The sequence below is a fragment of the Rhinoderma darwinii genome, chromosome 10, assembly GCF_050947455.1.
Source record: "Rhinoderma darwinii isolate aRhiDar2 chromosome 10, aRhiDar2.hap1, whole genome shotgun sequence".
Lineage (NCBI taxonomy): Eukaryota > Metazoa > Chordata > Amphibia > Anura > Rhinodermatidae > Rhinoderma > Rhinoderma darwinii.
Window position 1 is genome coordinate 96581655 of NC_134696.1, and position 19557 is coordinate 96601211.

Genomic DNA, 19557 nt, shown 5'->3' on the forward strand with positions numbered 1-19557 from the left:
TGTAACTCAGGATCAGTACAGGATAAGTAATGTAATGTATGTATACAGTGATTCCACCAGCAGAATAGTGAGTGCAGCTCTGGAGTATAATACAGGAGGTAACTCAGGATCAGTATAGGATAAGTAATGTAATGTATGTACACAGTGACTCCACCAGCAGAACAGTGAGTGCAGCTCTGGAGTATAATACTGGATGTATAATACAGGATCAGCACCAGCAGAATCAGGATCAGTCCAAGAGAAGTCCTCAATGTCTGGAAAAAATTTAAAACACTATCAACTAGAAACAATCACCCTCATTATAAAACTGCCCTGTGTATATGACACCGTCCAGCTGCTACACAACCTCTTGCGCTGCTGTCCTCTTGTGATGTCAATTCCCATTGTTACCCTAGAAGTCACAAGCAGTAACTGGGCAGGATTTCAAGAAGTACAATGGAGACTGTGTACAAGTGTTTTCCTCTGCCAGCCTGTTTATGTATAAACAGCTATTGATAGCCTGATTTGGAGCTTGGCTTCCTCACCCACAATCTGCTCTTACTAGAATAAAGATGATTACACTGAACGCTGGCAGCGTACTGATCTGTCAAACTGCACTTTATTACTAATTAGCAGTCAGGATATGCCTTCCTTTTATCTCAAGCCTGTTTAGAATCATTGAAGGGCATGTGTCACCACCATGATGGACCTTTTATAGTGCATGTCCCTTTAAGATGCCCTTAAAGTGTGTGCCCCTTTAAGAGGCCTTTCCAGGTGCCCCTTTAAGATGTCTAATCAGAGTATGGTTTTTAGGATGCCCTTTCAGTGTATGCCCCTTTAAGATGCAATGTTTGTTTATGTATGGGCATCAATTCACTGATGTCTATAGGCTGCAGTAATCCTACGGAACCCTAAGTCAGAGCTAAAGGGGTCTGGCCCTTTAAGACACATTTGGATCTCTTCATTCAGGGCATTTTGGGTTTCAGATTTCAGACCCTACAGGATATAATTTCCTGCCCTGATAGGACAAGCCCTTTAAGTAAATTATATTCCTGTGAAAGTTGGCATCGGGAAGTTAAACTCATGAACCCCCTTGGGTAGAGGAAAAAATTGTGGGTATATTCTCTGTATAATATAGTGTCATGATATAATTAGCAGATAATAAATACTTAAAGGGAATCTCAAGTTTTATGTCGCTAAATATATTTTTATACACCGTATAATCAAAAGTTATACCATTTTTTAAGACCTCTGCTTGCTGTCAGTAAACAAAAAAGAGTCTTAAACCCTATCCTGATCCAAGGTGCACAGCTCGTTACAGTGTATCAGAGATTTCACTTGTCAGACATGGTCAGGACGGGTTTTCAGCTTTTGGATGTAAACAAGAACATTTCCATTCACCGACAGCAAGCAGAGATCTTGACAATTGTGAGTTTTTAAAACCCAAAGTATATTAGAAAGTTGCAGATTTTTTTTTTTATACATTTATAAGACCAGAGGGTTATTTGGTTTAACACTATATAGAGCAGTCATGTGCGTTACACTCTCGTTCGGCGTAAAAATATCTGACCACAGAAATGTCACCACAAACTAGAAAGAAACGTCTCTTAATGCGAACAATACCAACGATACACGTCTAGAACTGGATGTGACGGAAGAGACGGAAAATCACAACATCAGTATGTCATCAGCAAGAAAAATGCTTAACAGCTGAACAATCCGACGCATCACAACCCATAGACATTTGTAATAGATTTATATACAGATGTAGCAGAGCTGAATTCGTTATACCTTTTGTACAGTGTAATAAGTCAAAGTAATGCAATAGGTTTACCTGCAGTCCTATGTAAAACTCCAGATTTCAGAGTTGTGCCAAATGACAAACTCGGCTCTACTTCATCTAACTGACTCTGTCCTGTAGTATGAGAATTACTGGCTTTTACTGGCTTTTAAAAAAGTTTATTCAGCCCTGTATGACATGATGAGTGGGGTAAGATCTGGAGTCCTCATAACAACTTAGTTAGTCCTAAAGTAGATACTTCATACATGGAAGAGAAAAAGAAGAGATATAGATGTAGCAGAGCTGAAATAGTTTTTTATGTTTTTAAGGCTGCAACATCTGTGCACATTAATGCCTTTGAAAAGTAGGTTTTCCTGCAGTCCCACATCCACGCACAACACATTGTACCAAATTACAATTTTAGCACTGCTACATCTGATTTGACACAAGTGTCACGGAAAACATCTCTATTTTTTTAAGCCGCATTTTCAACATCATATCATGTATAGTTTGCAGAACGCTTGTTTTGACAGTGATAAGTGGCAGATAATTTGCCTTTAAGGCCAGATCTGCAGATTAGTATCCTGTTCAGCACTGCTATATCAAGCACGTTGTCTCATAAGACATAAGAACATAACACTACAACCTCTGAAGTTCTAAAAACCTCTTAAAATGCTGCTGTAAATTGGACTCGCTTTAATGATTACGTTGAACTTTCTGGTACTGCCTTGCAGGATCAGGTAACAGAACACAGGCTCCGTCAACAGCAGTTTGTATATAGTCTCAATGCACTGCAGGCAGAGGCTATTACGACGTGCTGAGGAGGACTGGCACAGCCTGTGTCATCATTACATTGACAGCATACCGGATACCCGGGTCCCATGCAGGGAGACGTACCCATAATAACACCCTAGTAAGAAATCGCTTATAGGACAATTCCCTAATATTATCCCTATAGTGGCTCCAAATGACCCGGTTCAGGTTAAAAAAAACAAAATCCCGTTCTCTAGTCAGGATTAAAAAAAAAACTTCCAGAAACAGCGCCACACCTGTCCACAGGTTGTGTCTGGTATTGCAGCTCCAAGGAGAACACACAGTAGGTCGCACGTACCTGGCAGTTGGCAAAGCTGAGCAGTTCGGTGTGTATGACCATCAGCACGATGCCCAGGAGGGCCAAAAACAGAATCCAGGCGGACAACCTCTTCTTCTGCTCCACCAGAACTTTCCTCTTCTTCAACTTTCTCAAGTTCTCCGATGGGGGTTCTCGTAGGATGTCTACTTTGGGTTTGGAGGTGAGGATGGAGATCTCGGCGAGCTCCTTGGTCTGCATGTCGCCGCGGGCTGATTTCCCTCGGGATGCAGGAAGGCATGTTGTAAACAGAGGCCAGCCGTTTCTTCCCATGTGCTGCTTTGGCAGCGACTCCTGAGCCCCGGCCCAGTCCGGCTACCAGACACAGCTAAGGAAACCACAGTTTCCTGTGTTCTCGCTTGGCAACAGGGAGGGGAAAGTCGACTCCTTCACTCCGACCACTTCTTACCTGCCTCCTCTTGACTTCGTCTTTTCCAAAAATTTATTTTCCTTTTTGATTAATTTTGAAATTTTGGAAATTTTTGTAAAAAAAATATAAAAAATTTGGGATCTTTTCTGCTCTAACCTCCTGAATCTTACTAATTCTTCAAGTTTCCTCAAGTCTTTTAACTTTTAAGTATTGACCCCCTCGGATCTCTTTGGTCTCGCTCTACCTTCCTCCGGCTTTATCTCCCTCTGTCTGATGCGTTTCGCCCTGTAATATATCTTATTTGTTTAGCTGCAGGGGGTGGGAGGGGAGGAGGCGTCACATACAAAAAAAAAAAAACTTCCAATAGTTTTGATTGGGGATTATTATTTGGCGAGGAGAAGTTTAGTATTACAGGTAATAGGACGTAATAAATGATGGGAGTTGCTGTCTCCGGTGCTGGAGGTGGTGGCACCGGCTGCCAGGACTGGGGCTATAAACTGAACCCTTGTTATAGGTGCCAATGCTCTGCGGCAGGACAGGGTCATCTTATACCCCATGTCGCGGTCATGGTTAGTTATAATGTACGGTTTGTATAACATAGGGCCCGCTGGCAAGGAAGAGTGCCATGATTTAGTAAAGACAGCCGGGCATTGGCTGCCAGGGCATACTGAGAGTTGTAGTACCACAACATCTGGAGAGCCAGTCGCTGATCTCATTGATCTATTCTGGAAGCAGAAGGGTTAAATGGATGAACAATGTATGTTTGTACACTGAAATTCCTTTTATCCGGCATTTGATAATCCAGAAAATCTGATAATCCGGCACAGAACTAAAATACAATGTGGAATCTCACAAGAACAGAAATTGTATTTTGGGCTTTTCGGAAATTCTCTACCCTTACAAGCAGAGTTCGGCCTCATTTACACGAGCGTGTGCGTTTTGCGCGCGCAAAAAACGCTGCGTTTTGCGCGCGCAAAACGCACTTGGCAGCTCCGTGTGTCATCCGTGTATGATGCGCGGCTGCGTGATTTTCGCGCAGCCGCCATCATAGAGATGAGGCTAGTCGACGCCCGTCACTGTCCAAGGTGCTGAAAGAGCTAACTGATCGGCAGTAACTCTTTCAGCACCCTCGACAGTGAATGCCGAACACAATCTACACCAACCTGTGAATAAAAAAAGACTTTCATACTTACCAAGAACTTCCTGCTTCCCCCAGTCCGGGCTCCCGGCCGTTGCCTTGGTGACGCGTCCCACTCTTGTCATCCGGCCCCACCTCCCAGGATGACGCCGCAGTCCATGAGACCGCTGCAGCCTGTGATTGGCTGCAGCCTGTGCTTGGCCTGTGATTGGCTGCAGCCTGTGCTTGGCCTGTGATTGGCTGCAGCTGTCACTTGGACTTAACTGTCATCCCGGGAGGTCGGACCGGAGTTATCGGTAAGTCAGAACTTTTTTTTTTTTTTACAGGTTCATGGATTTTCGGAGCGGAAGTCACTGTCCATGGTGCTGAACCAGTTTAACGCTTTCAGCACCGTGGACAGTGACTGTCTCCTGACGTCGCGTACCCGAACATTTTTTACCGGTTTCGGTCAAAACGAGTTTGGCCGAACCCGGTGAAGTTCGGTGCGCTCATCTCGAATTTGACACTCCGTTTGGATGTTTGTAACCAGAAAAGCACGTGGTGCTTTTCTGTTTACATTCAGGAGTTTGACAGCTCTTGCGTGATTTTCGCGCATGCAACGCAGGACCGTCAGTGTGGCATGCGTTGTTTTCACGCACCCATTGAAGTCAATGGGTGCGTGTTGCGTGAAAAACGCAAGAATATAGAACATGTCGTGAGTTTTACGCAACGCACTCACGCAGCGCAAAAATCACGCATCGTCTAAACAGCCCCATAGACTATTATAGGTGCGTACGACACGCGTGAAAAGCACGCGCGTCGCACGCGCGTATAATACGCTCGTGTAAATGAGGCCTTCCTCTACTTTTCTAGGGTCATCTGATACTATTGAACCTATTGATACTGGATTAAAGGAATTTTACTGTCTGTTGGCATTGGATTCTGATAGGTGTCGGCTGTATTGTGTTTTTCGCTTTTAATAATTTCATTATTGAAATTGCAAAAGAAATTTGGGATGCCGAGACAATATTTCTAAAAATCGGTGCAGATAATATTGGGATGACAACAATTTTGTTTTTCACAGATTTTTCACGGATTCGGTGGTCTAAAGTCATTTTTCTTTGCGTTCCAATACAGATGACATTGTCCACAGCGCCATCTAGCTGCAAAGCAGTAAATTACATGTAACATTGTTTCATTTTCAACATGACCTATCACTAGTTTAGTTTCACCCTATCTCTAGCTCATCTGATAGGTCACACTGATGATAATAATAGTGAAAATTGTGTCCCAAAAAGTTTATTATTTTAAAAGTTATGAGCTTTTTTCTAAATAGGCAAATGAGGCTATACTAGATAAGTGGGTGTGATTCTCCTGAGGTGGAGCTCCTCCCAGCCTCTGATGCTGTCCAATCAGCATGAAGCTGCTTCATACAGTGTGAGAGACTGAGGCTGGAGGGAAGGGGGATCAGTTCAAATAGCCATATCTCGGGCTGTGGACCACCTAGAATAGCGGTTCTGGTGGCATATGAAAGATGAGATTCTAATCTTTCAATTGCCACTATGTTATATGTTCTAGCTGTGAAACAACTGAAGGTATCACTGGTTAAAGACACAGTCGGGAATGGAATGTGTATACTATATGATCACACTGTGTTGTTGGGCAGGGAAGGGGGAGAAGCTGTATGACAATTGGACAGCGTCATACAGAAAACATTACACCGCCCAGAGTGAAAAGTTACCTCCCATTTGGCAAGTATGGCCAAATTAGCATATTTAGAAAAATGTTCATTACTTTGCAAATAATAAACGTTTCTGAAAAAAAAAATTGCACTGTAGTTATCAGCATCATAACGGATATTAGATTAGTTAGGAGATGGGGAATAATAAACTAGTGACCGAGTCCCTTTAAATGCATACCTACCAAGTACCCCCACATCTTTATACCTAAATTCCTCTGTCTCAGAAGAGTCCCCATTTTAGAACTCACCTATAGATTTGCAATTATTATATGATCTGGTTCCTAATTGACTATGAGCACCCACCCTGTATATATAAGGTCATGATTTCTGACATAGAGCTCCAAATCCTCTGCAAAGCCATAGAGATATATCATAATATTCTTCCTGCCTGCAGTCACCACCAGGGGGAGCTCATGAGCTTTTGGTATGCTGTGTTATTACTGAGCTCAATATATAAACAATGTATGTGTAGTAAGCGCCCTCTAGTGGCGGCTGCAGTCATTTAACTCTATCTCGAAAATTTGGAGCTCTGTATAAAAAAACAGAGCTCCAATCGCTATAAAGATATATTATGAAATGAATCAGCACAGAATATTGGACCTAAAAATTACATGGTTCCAAAATATGGAGATTTACTTCAAAGAGTGTCTCTAAGCAAATAGAAAAACGTATCTATACTCCTGAATCTGTATGCACAGTGACTGTGCTGTAGACCTCTCTTGTCTTCCGTTTCTGGACAGGAAGTAGCTATCTGACAGCTATCATTGTCAGCCATATTAGCTCTCATGGGGATGCTATTTCTGTCACCTGGGATACTTCCCTCTCTCATCTCCTCCTGTTATTGAATCACAGCAAGAGACCCTCTCCCTCTTATTTCTCACACTGTCCACAGACATGCCTGACTAAACCTGTGCCTATAGAATGTCAAATATCAATTGATATTTTTTATTGTTGATCCGGGATGTGTCAAAATTGCCAGATCCTAATTTATAGCATAAAAAGATGAGATCATCCGACAAGTTAGACGATCGCTGCACCCTTTTACACCGGCCGATTCTCGGGAACTAGTGTTCTGTTCCCCCATTCATCAGCCCGTGTAAAAGAGACTAAAAGGGGTTGTCTAGTCCCAAAAAATTGATGACATATTCTCAGAATAGGCCATCTATATCTGATCACTCAGGGTCTAACTCCCGGCACCCCCCGCCGATCAGCTGTTTTGAATGGGCCGCAGGGCTCGTACGAGCAGCCGGACCCCGACCGATAGGTCATACATTTTTTGGGACTGGACAACCCTTTTAAGTTATGGGATTTTATTTTTTTAGAAATGTAGTAATATTATTATATATACACACCTTGAACCATTTTCGTCAGATGTCCTTACTTTGACACAAGAATATCTATATTACAAAACTGAAATTCTATGGAAATACCTCGCTCATCAGTCAAAGTGCCATCAGCGGGATAACTTACATGTTCCCACCCATTACGTAAAATTATGTGTGTATGGCTTTAAAGAGGCTCTGTCACCAGATTTTGCAACCCCTATCTGCTATTGCAGCAGATCGGCGCTGCAATGTAGATTACAGTAACGTTTTTATTTTAAAAAAACGAGCATTTTTGGCCAAGTTATGACCATTTTTGTAGTTATGCAAATGAGGCTTGCAAAAGTACAAGTGGGCGTGTTTACAGTAAAAGTCCAACTGGGCGTGTATTATGTGCGTACATCGGGGCGTTTTTACTACTTTTACTAGCTGGGCGTTCTGATGAGAAGTATCATCCACTTCTCTTCACAACGCCCAGCTTCTGGCAGTGCAGACACAGCGTGTTCTCGAGAGATCACGCTGTGTCGTCACTCACAGGTCCTGCATCGTGTCAGTCGAGCGAGGACACATCGGCACCAGAGGCTACAGATGATTCTGCAGCAGCATCGGCGTTTGCAGGTAAGTCGATGTAGCTACTTACCTGCAAACGCTGATGCTGCTGCAGAATCAACTGTAGCCTCTGGTGCCGATGTGTCCTCGCTCGTCTGACACGATGCAGGACCTGTGAGTGACGTCACAGCGTGATCTGGCAGAAGCTGGGCGTTGTGAAGAGAAGTGGATGATACTTCTATACACAACGCCCAGCTAGTAAAAGTATTAAAAACGCCCCGATGTACGAACATAATACACGCCCACTTGGACTTTTACTTTTAAACACGCCCACTTGGACTTTTGCAAGCCTCATTTGCATAACTACAAAAATGGTCATAACTTGGCCAAAAATGCTCGTTTTTTAAAAATAAAAACGTTACTGTAATCTACATTGCAGCGCCGATCACATGCAATAGCAGATAGGGGTTGCAAAATCTGGTGACAGAGCCTCTTTAAATGTGTGTATATCACTTTAAGTGTTTAATATTTGTGTGTATATCACTTTAAGTGTTTAATATTGACGTGACGGGTATATGTTGTTTTGTGCCAACTTTTATGTTTATGTGTGTCAGATTCTATAAAATTGGGTTCCAAAAATTCCAGTTTGTTTAGGGGGTCTGGGTTCGGTATTCTATTGGGGGGTGTAATGATAGGGGTGGTATACACTTTTTGTGAATTAAATGTCATAGTCAGGGGGCATGTCCTGTAGAAATGGGAGAATTGTCTTTGCCCGATTCTTTTTGGAATCTCCCTGATATCCCTTCTTAAAAGTTGACAAGGTGGTAACTAAATAAATGTGGGTGGGGGTAAGAGGTCTGCCCATGAAGGTTTCAAAAATGTGTCAAAAATGTACAAATAAGAGTGAGATTTCAGTCACTTCTATTCCATGTCTGTCCAATCAGTCAGATGGGAGCCATTCCCATAATAATATCATATCAATTACCTACTAGTTTCTGACAGGTAGATTAAAAGAGGAGCATTAGCTCATTTGTAAGGCTCAAGAAAACAAACAGCGCAGGGTAATTTTTTGGAGGAACTGAGCAGGAGGATGTAGGCAGGTGATAGAAATGTCAAGTGTCCCCCTAGGGCAGGCGCAGGAAGCGATTGTGACACCCTTTTAATTAAATCTTCTTTGTTTTCTTCTTCCAGGTCGTCAGCAAAACCGCAGCGCAGGGAAAGCCAGATGATATGGTCAGAGGGTAGTGGTTGCCGCAAGCACTTCATGATTTAAAGGAACATACACATCTCAGAACACACAAAATGAAGGGGTGAGGGTTACTTTGGTATTTTATTTTTTTATGCCCATAGGGTTGATGGACTGGACACATATATCGATCTCTGTAGTCATATCCCCGACTAGGCCCTTTGTTCCTCTAGAGATAAGCGGCAACTGTGACGCTTCTCCTCACCACTTCCAACTGTAAAGTTTTTGAGTGAACGGTGACGGACTCCTTTAACTTTTTTGCCCATACAAAGTCTGTAGCATAGCCAAAGGGGGTGCGGAAGTAGCAGCTGACGCCTGGCCCCTGCTCCTGGGGGCCCGTGGAATCCTCTATAAGAGAATAGTAGCACTATATGAAATGGCATACATAGAAAAAAGGGGAACTCATAGCAAAAAACATAAAATGGGCCCCCATTATGGTACCGGGCTTTGACACCGGGACAGAAGGGCATGGTGTCTGTTGCCCCCTCGACCCCTTATCCATAACCCCATGGCCAATTCTGCACCCCCGTGTTTGTAATAATGCAGTTCCTCAGGAACAGGTTGTCTCCACCCAGAAGCAAAAGGGGATGGTACCAACCAGGGCAGGGCCCCTTCTCTTAAAGGGGCCATCACACATGTGTCCGCATTAAACAATGGCGCCGTCTGGAACGCAGACAAAAATGGCGCATGTGAACTTAGGCTCTTTAGTCCGGCTGGAGATGATTTCTATAATTGCTCGGTATAGAAGAACTTTTCTAAACTCTCATAATTTCATTAACTGCCCACACAGCCAGAGAAGTTTCCGAGGAAGGAAATTAAATCAATCACATCACTTTCTGAGTCACTGAATTATTCTTAGAAATCGTATGTGAGCCGAGAAAACTGTTTTATGTGAGGCTGAAGTTGGCATGAAAGCCGGTTCATTGCACAATTAATTAGACGCTGGCCCTTTAAATAGAAGTAAAGCGTTGCGTGCAGCACAATATGCCGTGAACATACAGACATTGGAGTAACAAGAAATAATATTTTTGGCATGGGGCGGCACGGGCTCGATGGATCTCATCAGGATGCGCTGTGACTTTGTAGGAGAACTTTGGCCGCCACATCTGTGCTGTGGAGCGTAACGTGCGACGTATAATTAGTTCAATAGGAAAGACTAATGGCCGTTGTGGGGTTAGCGTCGTCCTTCCATAATGTCGACCAAGATATTTTTAGGTAGAAATGGTGTTTTAATTGTCCAAGCGTTGGTAACGGCTCAAAAGCCCAAAAAATAACAAAAAAAAGTAAAAGACAACAACACTAAGGGCATGACCACACATGGCGGAATTCCTCCGCAACTGTCCGCATCAATGCCGCACAGAATCTGCGTTGCAGATTCTGCAGCGGATCTGCACAAAATGTGCAGAAAATTGATGCGGACTGGCCGCTGCGGACTGCAGGAAAAGTGCTTCTCTTCTCCCTATTCAGTGCAGGATAGAGAGAAGGGACAGCACTTTCCCTAGTGAAAGTCAAAGAATTTCATACTTACCGCCCGTTGTCTTGGTGACGCGTCCCTCTTTCGGCATCCGGCCCGACCTCCCTGGATGACGCTCCAGTCCATGTGACCGCTGCAGCCTGTGCTTGGCCTGTGATTGGCTGCAGCCGTCACTTACACTGAAGCGTCATCCTGGGAGGCCGGACTGTAGACAGACGCAGGGAGTTCTCGGTAAGTATGAACTTATATTTTTTTTTACAGATACATGTATATTGTGATCGGTAGTCACTGTCCCGGGTGCAGAAACAGTTACTGCCGATCGCGTAACTCTTTCAGCACCCTGGACAGTGACTATTTACAGACGTCTCCTAGCAACGCTCCCGTCATTACGGGAGCCCCATTGACTTCCTCAGTCTGGCTGTAGACCTAGAAATACATAGGTCCAGCCAGAATGAAGAAATGTCATGGTAGTAAAAACAATACGCTCCGCAGCACACATAAGATCTGCGGACTTCATTGCGGAATTTTGACTCTCCATTGAAGTCAATGGAGAAATTCCGCCATGAGTCCGCAACCAGTCCGCCACTGCTCCGCAACAGACAGAGCATGCTGCGGACACCAAATTCCGCTCCGCAGCCTACGCTCCGCAGCGGAATTGTACGCATCGTGTAAACGAACACTGCTAAATTAAAGTGAAAGTCAATGGAGAAACGGCTCCGCTGCGGATTAACGCTGCGGAGTGTCCGCAGCGGAATTTAAGTGAAATTCCGCTATGTGTGAACCCGCCCTAAGTGCCCCCATATTTGGAGAGATTCTTTCCAGTCTGTTCATTATTCATGTCTGACATATAGATATTACCCATGATGTAATTAATGTATATACACAACGCGCGTGCAGGAGGGGGACAGGTATTATATACATTTATTTATATGCTTCTTTTTTAGATTGTCTGTGCCAGCCAGAGTGCCCCCACAATGTCACCATAATAGTGCCAGCTACAGTATCACCATAGCAGTGCCGAAAACAGTGCTCATATAAGCAATACCTGTAATAGCCGAAACTACAAGTGCCAGCCAGTACAATGCCCCTTTACAGTAGTAGCCATCTACAGTGCCCCATAACAGTATCATACAGTGGTCACTGTAATAGTGTCATCTATAGTATCACCATAACCGTGCCAACAACAGTGCTGGCATAGCAATACCATTAAAAACCATGGCTACAATTGGCAGCCAGGATAATGCCCCCCTAACAGTACTAGCCAGCTACAGTGCCCCATAACAGTACCATACAGAGGTCTATAACAGTGCCATCCACAATGTCAGCTATAGCATCACCAAGGTACTAACCACATAACAGTATCAGCAATAACCACCTCCTCAAGTGCCAGGACAGTGCCCCCTAACAGTGTCAGCCTGCCACACAACCTCAATAAAAGTGCCATCTAGTTCTAAATAGTGACCGTCCAATGAACAGTGCCCCCTACAGGTGTGAGCCAGGCACAATTCCTCAGTATTAGCCTTCCCCAGTGCCCTATAACTGTTCCTGCCACAGGGTCCCCATAACAATATCAACCACAATTGCCATAATAAGACTAGCCACAGTGCCCTATAACCGTTCCTGCCACAGTGTCACCATAAGTATACCAACCACAGACATAACATAATAGTACTAGCCACAGCAAGCCCACACAAGCGCTAACCAATCACAATGCTCCCTAAAAGTGCTTGTTTCCCCATAACAGTAGCAGAAACAGTGCCCACTACATGCACCATCCAACCACAGTGCCCTAAAGCGGTGCCAGCCCCAGAGTCACCATAACAATAGCAACCGCAGAGCTGCCATACATTTAACAGCAACACACCCCATGCGCGCACTAGCCATCACCAATACCCCATAACAGAGCTAGCCACAGTACCTGCATAAGTGTGACATACATCCACACTGTCCCAGTTTTACCATTACAGCACCAAACACAATGGCAATATAACAGTACCAGCAACAGAAAGTACTAAGATTGCCAACCACAGTGCCCCCATAAGAGTGCCAAAAACTGTATTGACTCACCATAAAAATGCTAACTACATTGCTGACACCCCAATACCAGCCACAGCGCCGCCATACAACTGCCATCCAATAACTATATTGCCCACCTGTGCCAGTCACAGAACCTCTATACACGTGCGTGCCAGCTGCAATGCCCCCCACAATAGTGCCAGCTAGCCACAGTACCCCAATATCAATGCCATCCTGCCATAGTTTTTCACTGCTGCAGAATTCATTCATTATATTTCGCAATTAGGACCCAAAAATTGTGATCTGAGGGGCCGCAGCTACAGACAGGCGCTGCGCGTTTATATGGAGGGTGTAATGTCGGGCATATTGGGTTTGGGTTTGGGGCAAACGCTCTTTAATTTCCAAGTGTCGTGTGACGGTTACAAATAATGGTAAATTTCCATCATCTACTTGTTTTGGCGCAGAAGTGATATAATAAAAAAACAACATTCACACGTAGCGCTGCCAGCACCGGCGGCGCTGTTATCTTACCACGTTTATGGTGGCAGGGACCTGCGCCAACAAAGGACTTATTCATAGCCGGGCACCTAAACTTATAAGTGCCAATTAGTCACTCCCGGGAGCTGACGATCAATACCAGCTATTCATTTACTTACCTGATGTATCGACGTCTTTGTTTACAAGAGGATGAGCGCGCCCACATCCTGCGTGTCACTGGGCAGGTGCCCAGCGCGCTAACACTGAGCCATCACTGCATCAATTCTGGGTCTTACGTCAAAATTTGACTCCCTAAAATCAATGAGATCACAGGACAAAGCTGACGATCGCCATTAAAGTTCCCATTGGACAGCCACCCAGCTTTCCCAGATTCCTGAATGGCAAATCTGCTCCGCTATGCTATAATAACGCCCCCTTGCTCATATATAGCTGAATGACTAGGCAGATGTTCCATTTAAATTCTGGGAAAGTTGGGTGAGAAATTCGTATTGGAGCTGTAATTGCAGCCATGTTGGATGCAGATCTATATGCCAGTCAGGGTCTGTGTAAAGCTGGGTGACTACCCTTATGGTAATGATGACCATTAGCGTACATGCAACACTCATTGCAGTGCTGCATAAAAAAAATATTTATCCATGAATAGAATGCCAAAACTGCAGTGAAGACTGACACACAGACAAAGCTGTAGAAGAGAAGGATCAGCAGGAGGTAGAAATTCTGCAAAATCATGCAGATCTATATGGCAGTCAGGGTCTGAAGACGAGCCCTATGGTAATGGTGAGCATTAGACTCCGGAGTGGAGCCTATAACACTCTGTATCCTGATCCATGAATAGAATGCCAGAACCACAGTGAACACTGACACTTCAACAGGCAGTGCAGTACAAAAGAAGCATGGGAGGGACCAACCCTATGGAATGATAGTCATTAGTGAGTGGAGCTTATAACACTATTTACCTGATCCATGAATAGAATGCCAGTACCGCAGTGAACACTGACACTTCAACAGACATGGCAGTAGGAGAGAAGGATCAGAGGGGCCAGCCTATGGTATTGATAGCCATTAGTAGGTGGAGCCTATAACACTGTTTTTCCTAGTCTATGAATGGAATGCCAGAACTGCAGTGAAGACTGACACACAGACAAGACCAGTAGGCTGGAATCAGAGGGTGATGCAGGTATGTATGTCAGTCAGGGTGTGGAAAACTGTCTCCTGGATAGAACAAGACTCCCCCTGTGTTTGAGGTGTTATCTGTACTGTGGACATTACGTCCTAAAACAATGAACCGTTGACTGACTCCATCTCCGATAATAATTTCCGTGTCACTGACTTTGGCCTAAACTTGACTTTCTGCCACCCAAACACTTGAGGCGTCTATAGTTTTGCAAGGCTTTGATATCGGTTATAATTGACGGTTTATTATGACACTTGGATGACGTTCATCATTCTTTCACTCTGTGTTTGTGCCCATCGCTATCTTTACAGCAGTTTTCTCACGTCTTATTATGGCAAGTAAATATGTCTCTTGTTACATTATATTCTTCCAAAGAAACGGTAAAAAAAAAAACCTCTGCCGCTTATCTCTACCCTTTTATTACGCCGCTTATCCAGTGACTATTGTATCTATTATCTGCTGGAATTTCTATGGAAAGAAGAGTCATTGAGCGAATTGGATAAAAAGTAGCAAAAAAGTGGTAGAGTCGCCCCCCAGAGGCCGAGCAGTGCTTATTATTCCCCTCTATGGGTGACACAATTGCTCTATCTTTACTATTTAAAGGGGTAGTCGTGTTTGGAAGAATTATGATGGGTCCTTGGACTTTAATAAACACCAACAGCCCCCAATCCCACCTAATAACAGAGGGGGGTCCCGATCAAGGAATCTACTCCATGAGCCCAGTAGGCATTTAGAAGTAGACAGACAATCCCTTTAATTCCCCTCCCCCAGTAACTAGATGGGAGATGTAGTCCTACCTGAGAAATGAGCACCTGAATTTCCTGAAATACTTTGTGCTGCTGTAAATGGGCCTGAGGCCAGGCTGATTGGTGAAGAGTGGAATAGTAGAATATAAAAAATAGGGAAGATCTAAACAGTAGGTCATTGGGTCTGAGGTCCCCCATAGAAGTGGGTGTTGTGGGGATCTGTGGGTTCATGAGCGGGTACGGTCCATCTGTACGTTATATGGGAACCTTTCTGTTTTGGTAGGGTTCCCCTTTAATGAATTCCTTACATATAAATAATCACACTGAAGGTGAATTACCAAAATCTTTATTGCAATATCAAGATTTAAATTTTCTCTGTTTCTAAAAAAAATAAATATTGTACAATGTAACACAACTACTGTATATAGTATACAAGCCCCGCCCCCTACTGTCTACGGTCCCAGGCACCATCCATGGTATCCTACAGCCAGTAAAATTGCTGGGGGTCTGCATTGAGGCCATGATGATAGAACTGGGGAGCCCTCCAGGCAGGGATCCAGAGCGGGGACGCGGTTCTAAACACTGTTGTAGAAGCCTGAAAAGAACAAGAAAGCGGAACGTTAATATAAAATAAAGTCATTGTTCTAGAGCCTCAAGTGTCAGTGTCTCATTGTTCTAGAGCCCCAAGTGTCAGTGTGTCATTGTTCTAGAGCCTCAAGTGTCAGTGTGTCATTGTTCTAGAGCCTTAAGTGTCATTGTGTCATTGTTCTAGAGCCTCAAGTGTCAGTGTGTCATTGTTCTAGAGCCCCAAGTGTCAGTGTGACCATGTTCTGAAGTCCCAGTGTGGCATTGTTCTAGAGCCCCAATTGTCATTGTATCATTGTTCTTGAGCCCTAAGTGTCATTGTATAAGTGTGTCCCTTTTGTGGAGCTCAAATGCCAGTGTGTCCTTGTTCTAGAGTCCCAAGTGTCAGTTTGACCTTGTTCTAGAGTCCCAAGTATCAGTGTGCCCATGTTCTAGAGCCCCAGGAGCCAATGTGTCATTGTTCTTGAGCTTCAAGTGTCAGTGTGTTATTATTCTGGATCCCAAGTGTCAGCATGTCATTATTCTGGATCCCAAGTGCCAGTGTGTCATTGTTCTAGAGCCCCAAATGTCAGTGTGTCATTGTTCTAGAGCCCCAAGTGTCAGTGTGGCCATGTTCTGAAGTCCCATATGCCAGTGTGGCATTGTTCTAGAGCCCCAATTGTCATTGTATCATTGTTCTTGAGCCCTAAGTGTCATTGTATAAGTGTGTCCGTTTTGTGGCGCTCCAAATGCCAGTGTGTCATTGTTCTAGAGCCTCAAGTGTCATTGTATTATTGATGTAGAGTCTCAAGTATTAGTGTGGTGTTGTTCTAGAGTCCCAATTGTCCGTGTGCCCATAATCTTGAGCCCCAGGTGCCAGTGTGTCATTGTTCTAGAGCTCCAAGTGTCAGTGCGTCCTTTTTTTTAGATCCCTACTTCTAGTGTGTCATTGTCCTAGAGCCCCAAGTGTCAGTGTAACTTTCTTCTGGAGTCCCAGTAATTGTTCTAGAGCTCTAAGTGTCATTGTGTCATTGTTCTTGAGCCCCATATGTCAGTGTGTTCTTGTTCTAGAGACCCAAGTGTCAGTGTGTCATTGTTCTATCCCCCAAGTGTCAGTGTGCTATTGTTCTATCCCCCAAGTGTCAGTGTGTCATTGTTCTATCCCCAAGTGTAAATGCTTCGTTGTGGAAATTGGCCACAATTTCTTACCTGATTTGCCGATTGCACAGCTGGGTTCCCCCAGATTTGCTCCTCTGTTGAGCTACTGTACATTGGAGGGGTAGTAGTTCCATTGGAGTTGGCATCTATCCCGCTGTCACTGTCTTCACCATTACTTGGGGATGATGGGAGTGAGGCGCTGCTTACAGAACTCTCTTCTTCTGGAGGGGGTGTGGAGCGATCGCCAAAACAGGAGCTGGGCAGTTGTTTTTGCTGTTCGTCTAGGGGTCTAGAAGAAGCATCTGGAACACGAACAGTTCTTGGATCAAAGCTGGCCACTGTGTACGGATAACTCTCCTCCCCCAACCTGTCCATAGATAGATCAATAAGATGTTATCAGTACTGGAAATCATTAACCATTAACCCTACTGAGTGTTATAAAAAGAACAGCTACTCACCGGCAGGAGACTTCATATGGGTCAATCCACAAGGTCATCTCCTTGGGCAGGGCCAGTTTCTGGTAGTTCAGGCCGCTGTAGGCACAGGCTTCCAAGATGCTCTCATCCCTGTCATGTCTATTGATCCTGAGACATCTGAAAGGCAAAATAATCAGCCATTAGATCCATTAAAGATAAGATGCCAATGAACCTATACGACAATTTATCGAAGATGCCGAAGGACCAATATGGGAATTTTGGGATATTCCGATGGACCAATATGGGAATTTTTGGATATTCTGATGGACCAATATGGGAATTTCTGGATATTCCTATGGACCAATATGGGACTTTTTGGATATTCCAATGGACCAATATGGGAATTTTTATTAACACATCCATTGAAATCCAGTAATTAAGACAACCTAATGAGTTACCTGTAGGCTTGTCCTTTCATGGGCTTCTCTGGGTACCAGTGCCCGGTATATTTTTGACAAAGTATCTCTGTCAGTTTTATCCCAAACAACTCAAACATGACTGGATCAAGTTTCTTGAATCTGCTGGCGAGAGTTTTTATGTATTCCACACCAGCCTGCAGTTCGTCCCTCATCTCTATCGGTATAAAAGGGTATGCAGCCGTTTTATCTGGGGAGAAAAGTAAAAAATTAATACTGCAACTTGTAAAATACGCTCAATGTAAAGATGTGTCAAATTCTCTCGATAGGTGGGAGTGCAAAAGATGGACCTCCACCTATTAGACATTTATGGCATATCCTGTAGATATGCCATAAATGTTTTTGGTGGTGAAAACCCTTCAAGATATTTTTGGGACCTCCAGATCAAGATCAGGACACTCTGTCTATAAGTGGCCTTCTTCTTACCTTCTCCCGTTTTCATATGCTCTGCGGTCTCCTTGGGACAGTCCTTGTCGATATGGTTTTTCTGGTCCTGGAGGTTGCAGGTTGTTGGTCTTGGAAAGTCCTCGGATTTGTGGGATGTTGTTTGGTGGATGCTGGAATCCGATTCTATGCAGATCAGTGGCATGTCTGGGTAAGAGATGAATGCTTCGGAGTTCCCCAAGGTGAATATTTGGGGCAGGTGCTGGAGGCCATCAGATGTGGATGGATCTTTCTTCAGTCTGACAATCACAGACCAGTTCCCGGTCCAGAAGCCGCAGCCATTGAGGATCTTCGTAGGATTTCCCACCACGGTGCAGAAACGGCTCAAGAAGGCAGCAACGTCTGTACCTGGTGTATGTGGGTTTCGCACTGAAACAGTCAATTGTCTCTCTTCACTTTCAGTAGAGCACTGAGGATAAGGAAACTTGAGACTTGACTCCATCTTCCTGCACCTTCTATACGGAAGTAGCATCCAACAGGATCTTCACCAAAACAAACACAAAAAAAGTTTTATTAGAATATAAGAATTATTAGGTTGTAATTTTTTTAATTATTAGGTTGTGATTTTTGTAATTATTTGGTTGAGATTTTTTGAATAATTGGGTTGTGTTTTTGGAACTATTGGGTTCAGGTTTTTGGAATTTTTGGGTTGTGATCTTTGGAATTATCAGTTTGTGTTGTTTTAATTATTGGGTTGTGGTTTTTGGAATTATTGGGTTGTGTTTTTTTTAATGATTGTGTTCAGGTTTTTGGAATATTTGGGTTGAAATCATTTGTATTATTGGTTTGTGTTGTGAGTTATTTTTAGAATTATTGGGTTGTGTTTTTTTGAGAATCACTGGCTTCAGGTTTTGGCATTTTTGGGTTGTGATCTTTCACATTAATTGGTTGTGATTTTTTAATTATTAGGTTGTAATTTTTGGAATAATTGGGTTGTGATTTTGGAACTATGGGGTTGTGTTTTTTTTTTTAAATTATTGGGTTAAGGTTTTTGGAATATTTGCGTTGAAATCTTTGGTATTATTTGTTTGTGTTGTTATTTTTAGAATTATTCGGTTGTGGGTTGTTTTTAATTACTGCGTTCAGGTATTGGCATTTTGGGTTGTGATCTTTGGAATTAGTTGTTTGTGATTTTTAAATTATTGGGTTGTGATTTTTTGACTTATTGGGTTGTGATTTTTGAATAATTAGGTTGTTATTTTTTTAAATAATTGGGTTGTGTTTTTGAAACTATCGGGTTGTGGTTTTTTTTTAATTATTGGTTTCAGGTTTTTGTAATATTTGGGTTGAAATCTTTGGTATTATTGGTTTGTGTTGTGAGCTGTTATTTTAAGAACTATTGGGTTGTGGGGTTTTTT

General features: G+C 43.5%; 2 protein-coding genes across 2 annotated transcripts in view; both read right to left on the minus strand.

The window, feature by feature from the left end:
* Positions 1–3161, minus strand: part of KCNN4 (potassium calcium-activated channel subfamily N member 4) — a 52940-nt gene extending 49779 nt beyond the window's left edge. The window contains exon 1 of the mRNA XM_075839017.1: positions 2871–3161. Coding sequence (XP_075695132.1) covers positions 2871–3161 — 291 coding nt within the window. The remainder of the gene's footprint in view (positions 1–2870) is intronic.
* Positions 3162–15622: 12461 nt separating this feature from the next.
* On the minus strand, positions 15623–17910 carry LOC142662649 (uncharacterized). The gene is made up of 4 exons (XM_075840860.1): positions 17738–17910; positions 17322–17456; positions 16915–17230; positions 15623–15736 (listed from the first exon to the last, which is right to left on the minus strand). Exons 1-4 carry the CDS (start codon positions 17908–17910, stop codon positions 15623–15625), a joined length of 738 nt encoding a protein of 245 aa, XP_075696975.1.
* Positions 17911–19557: the final 1647 nt, after the last annotated feature.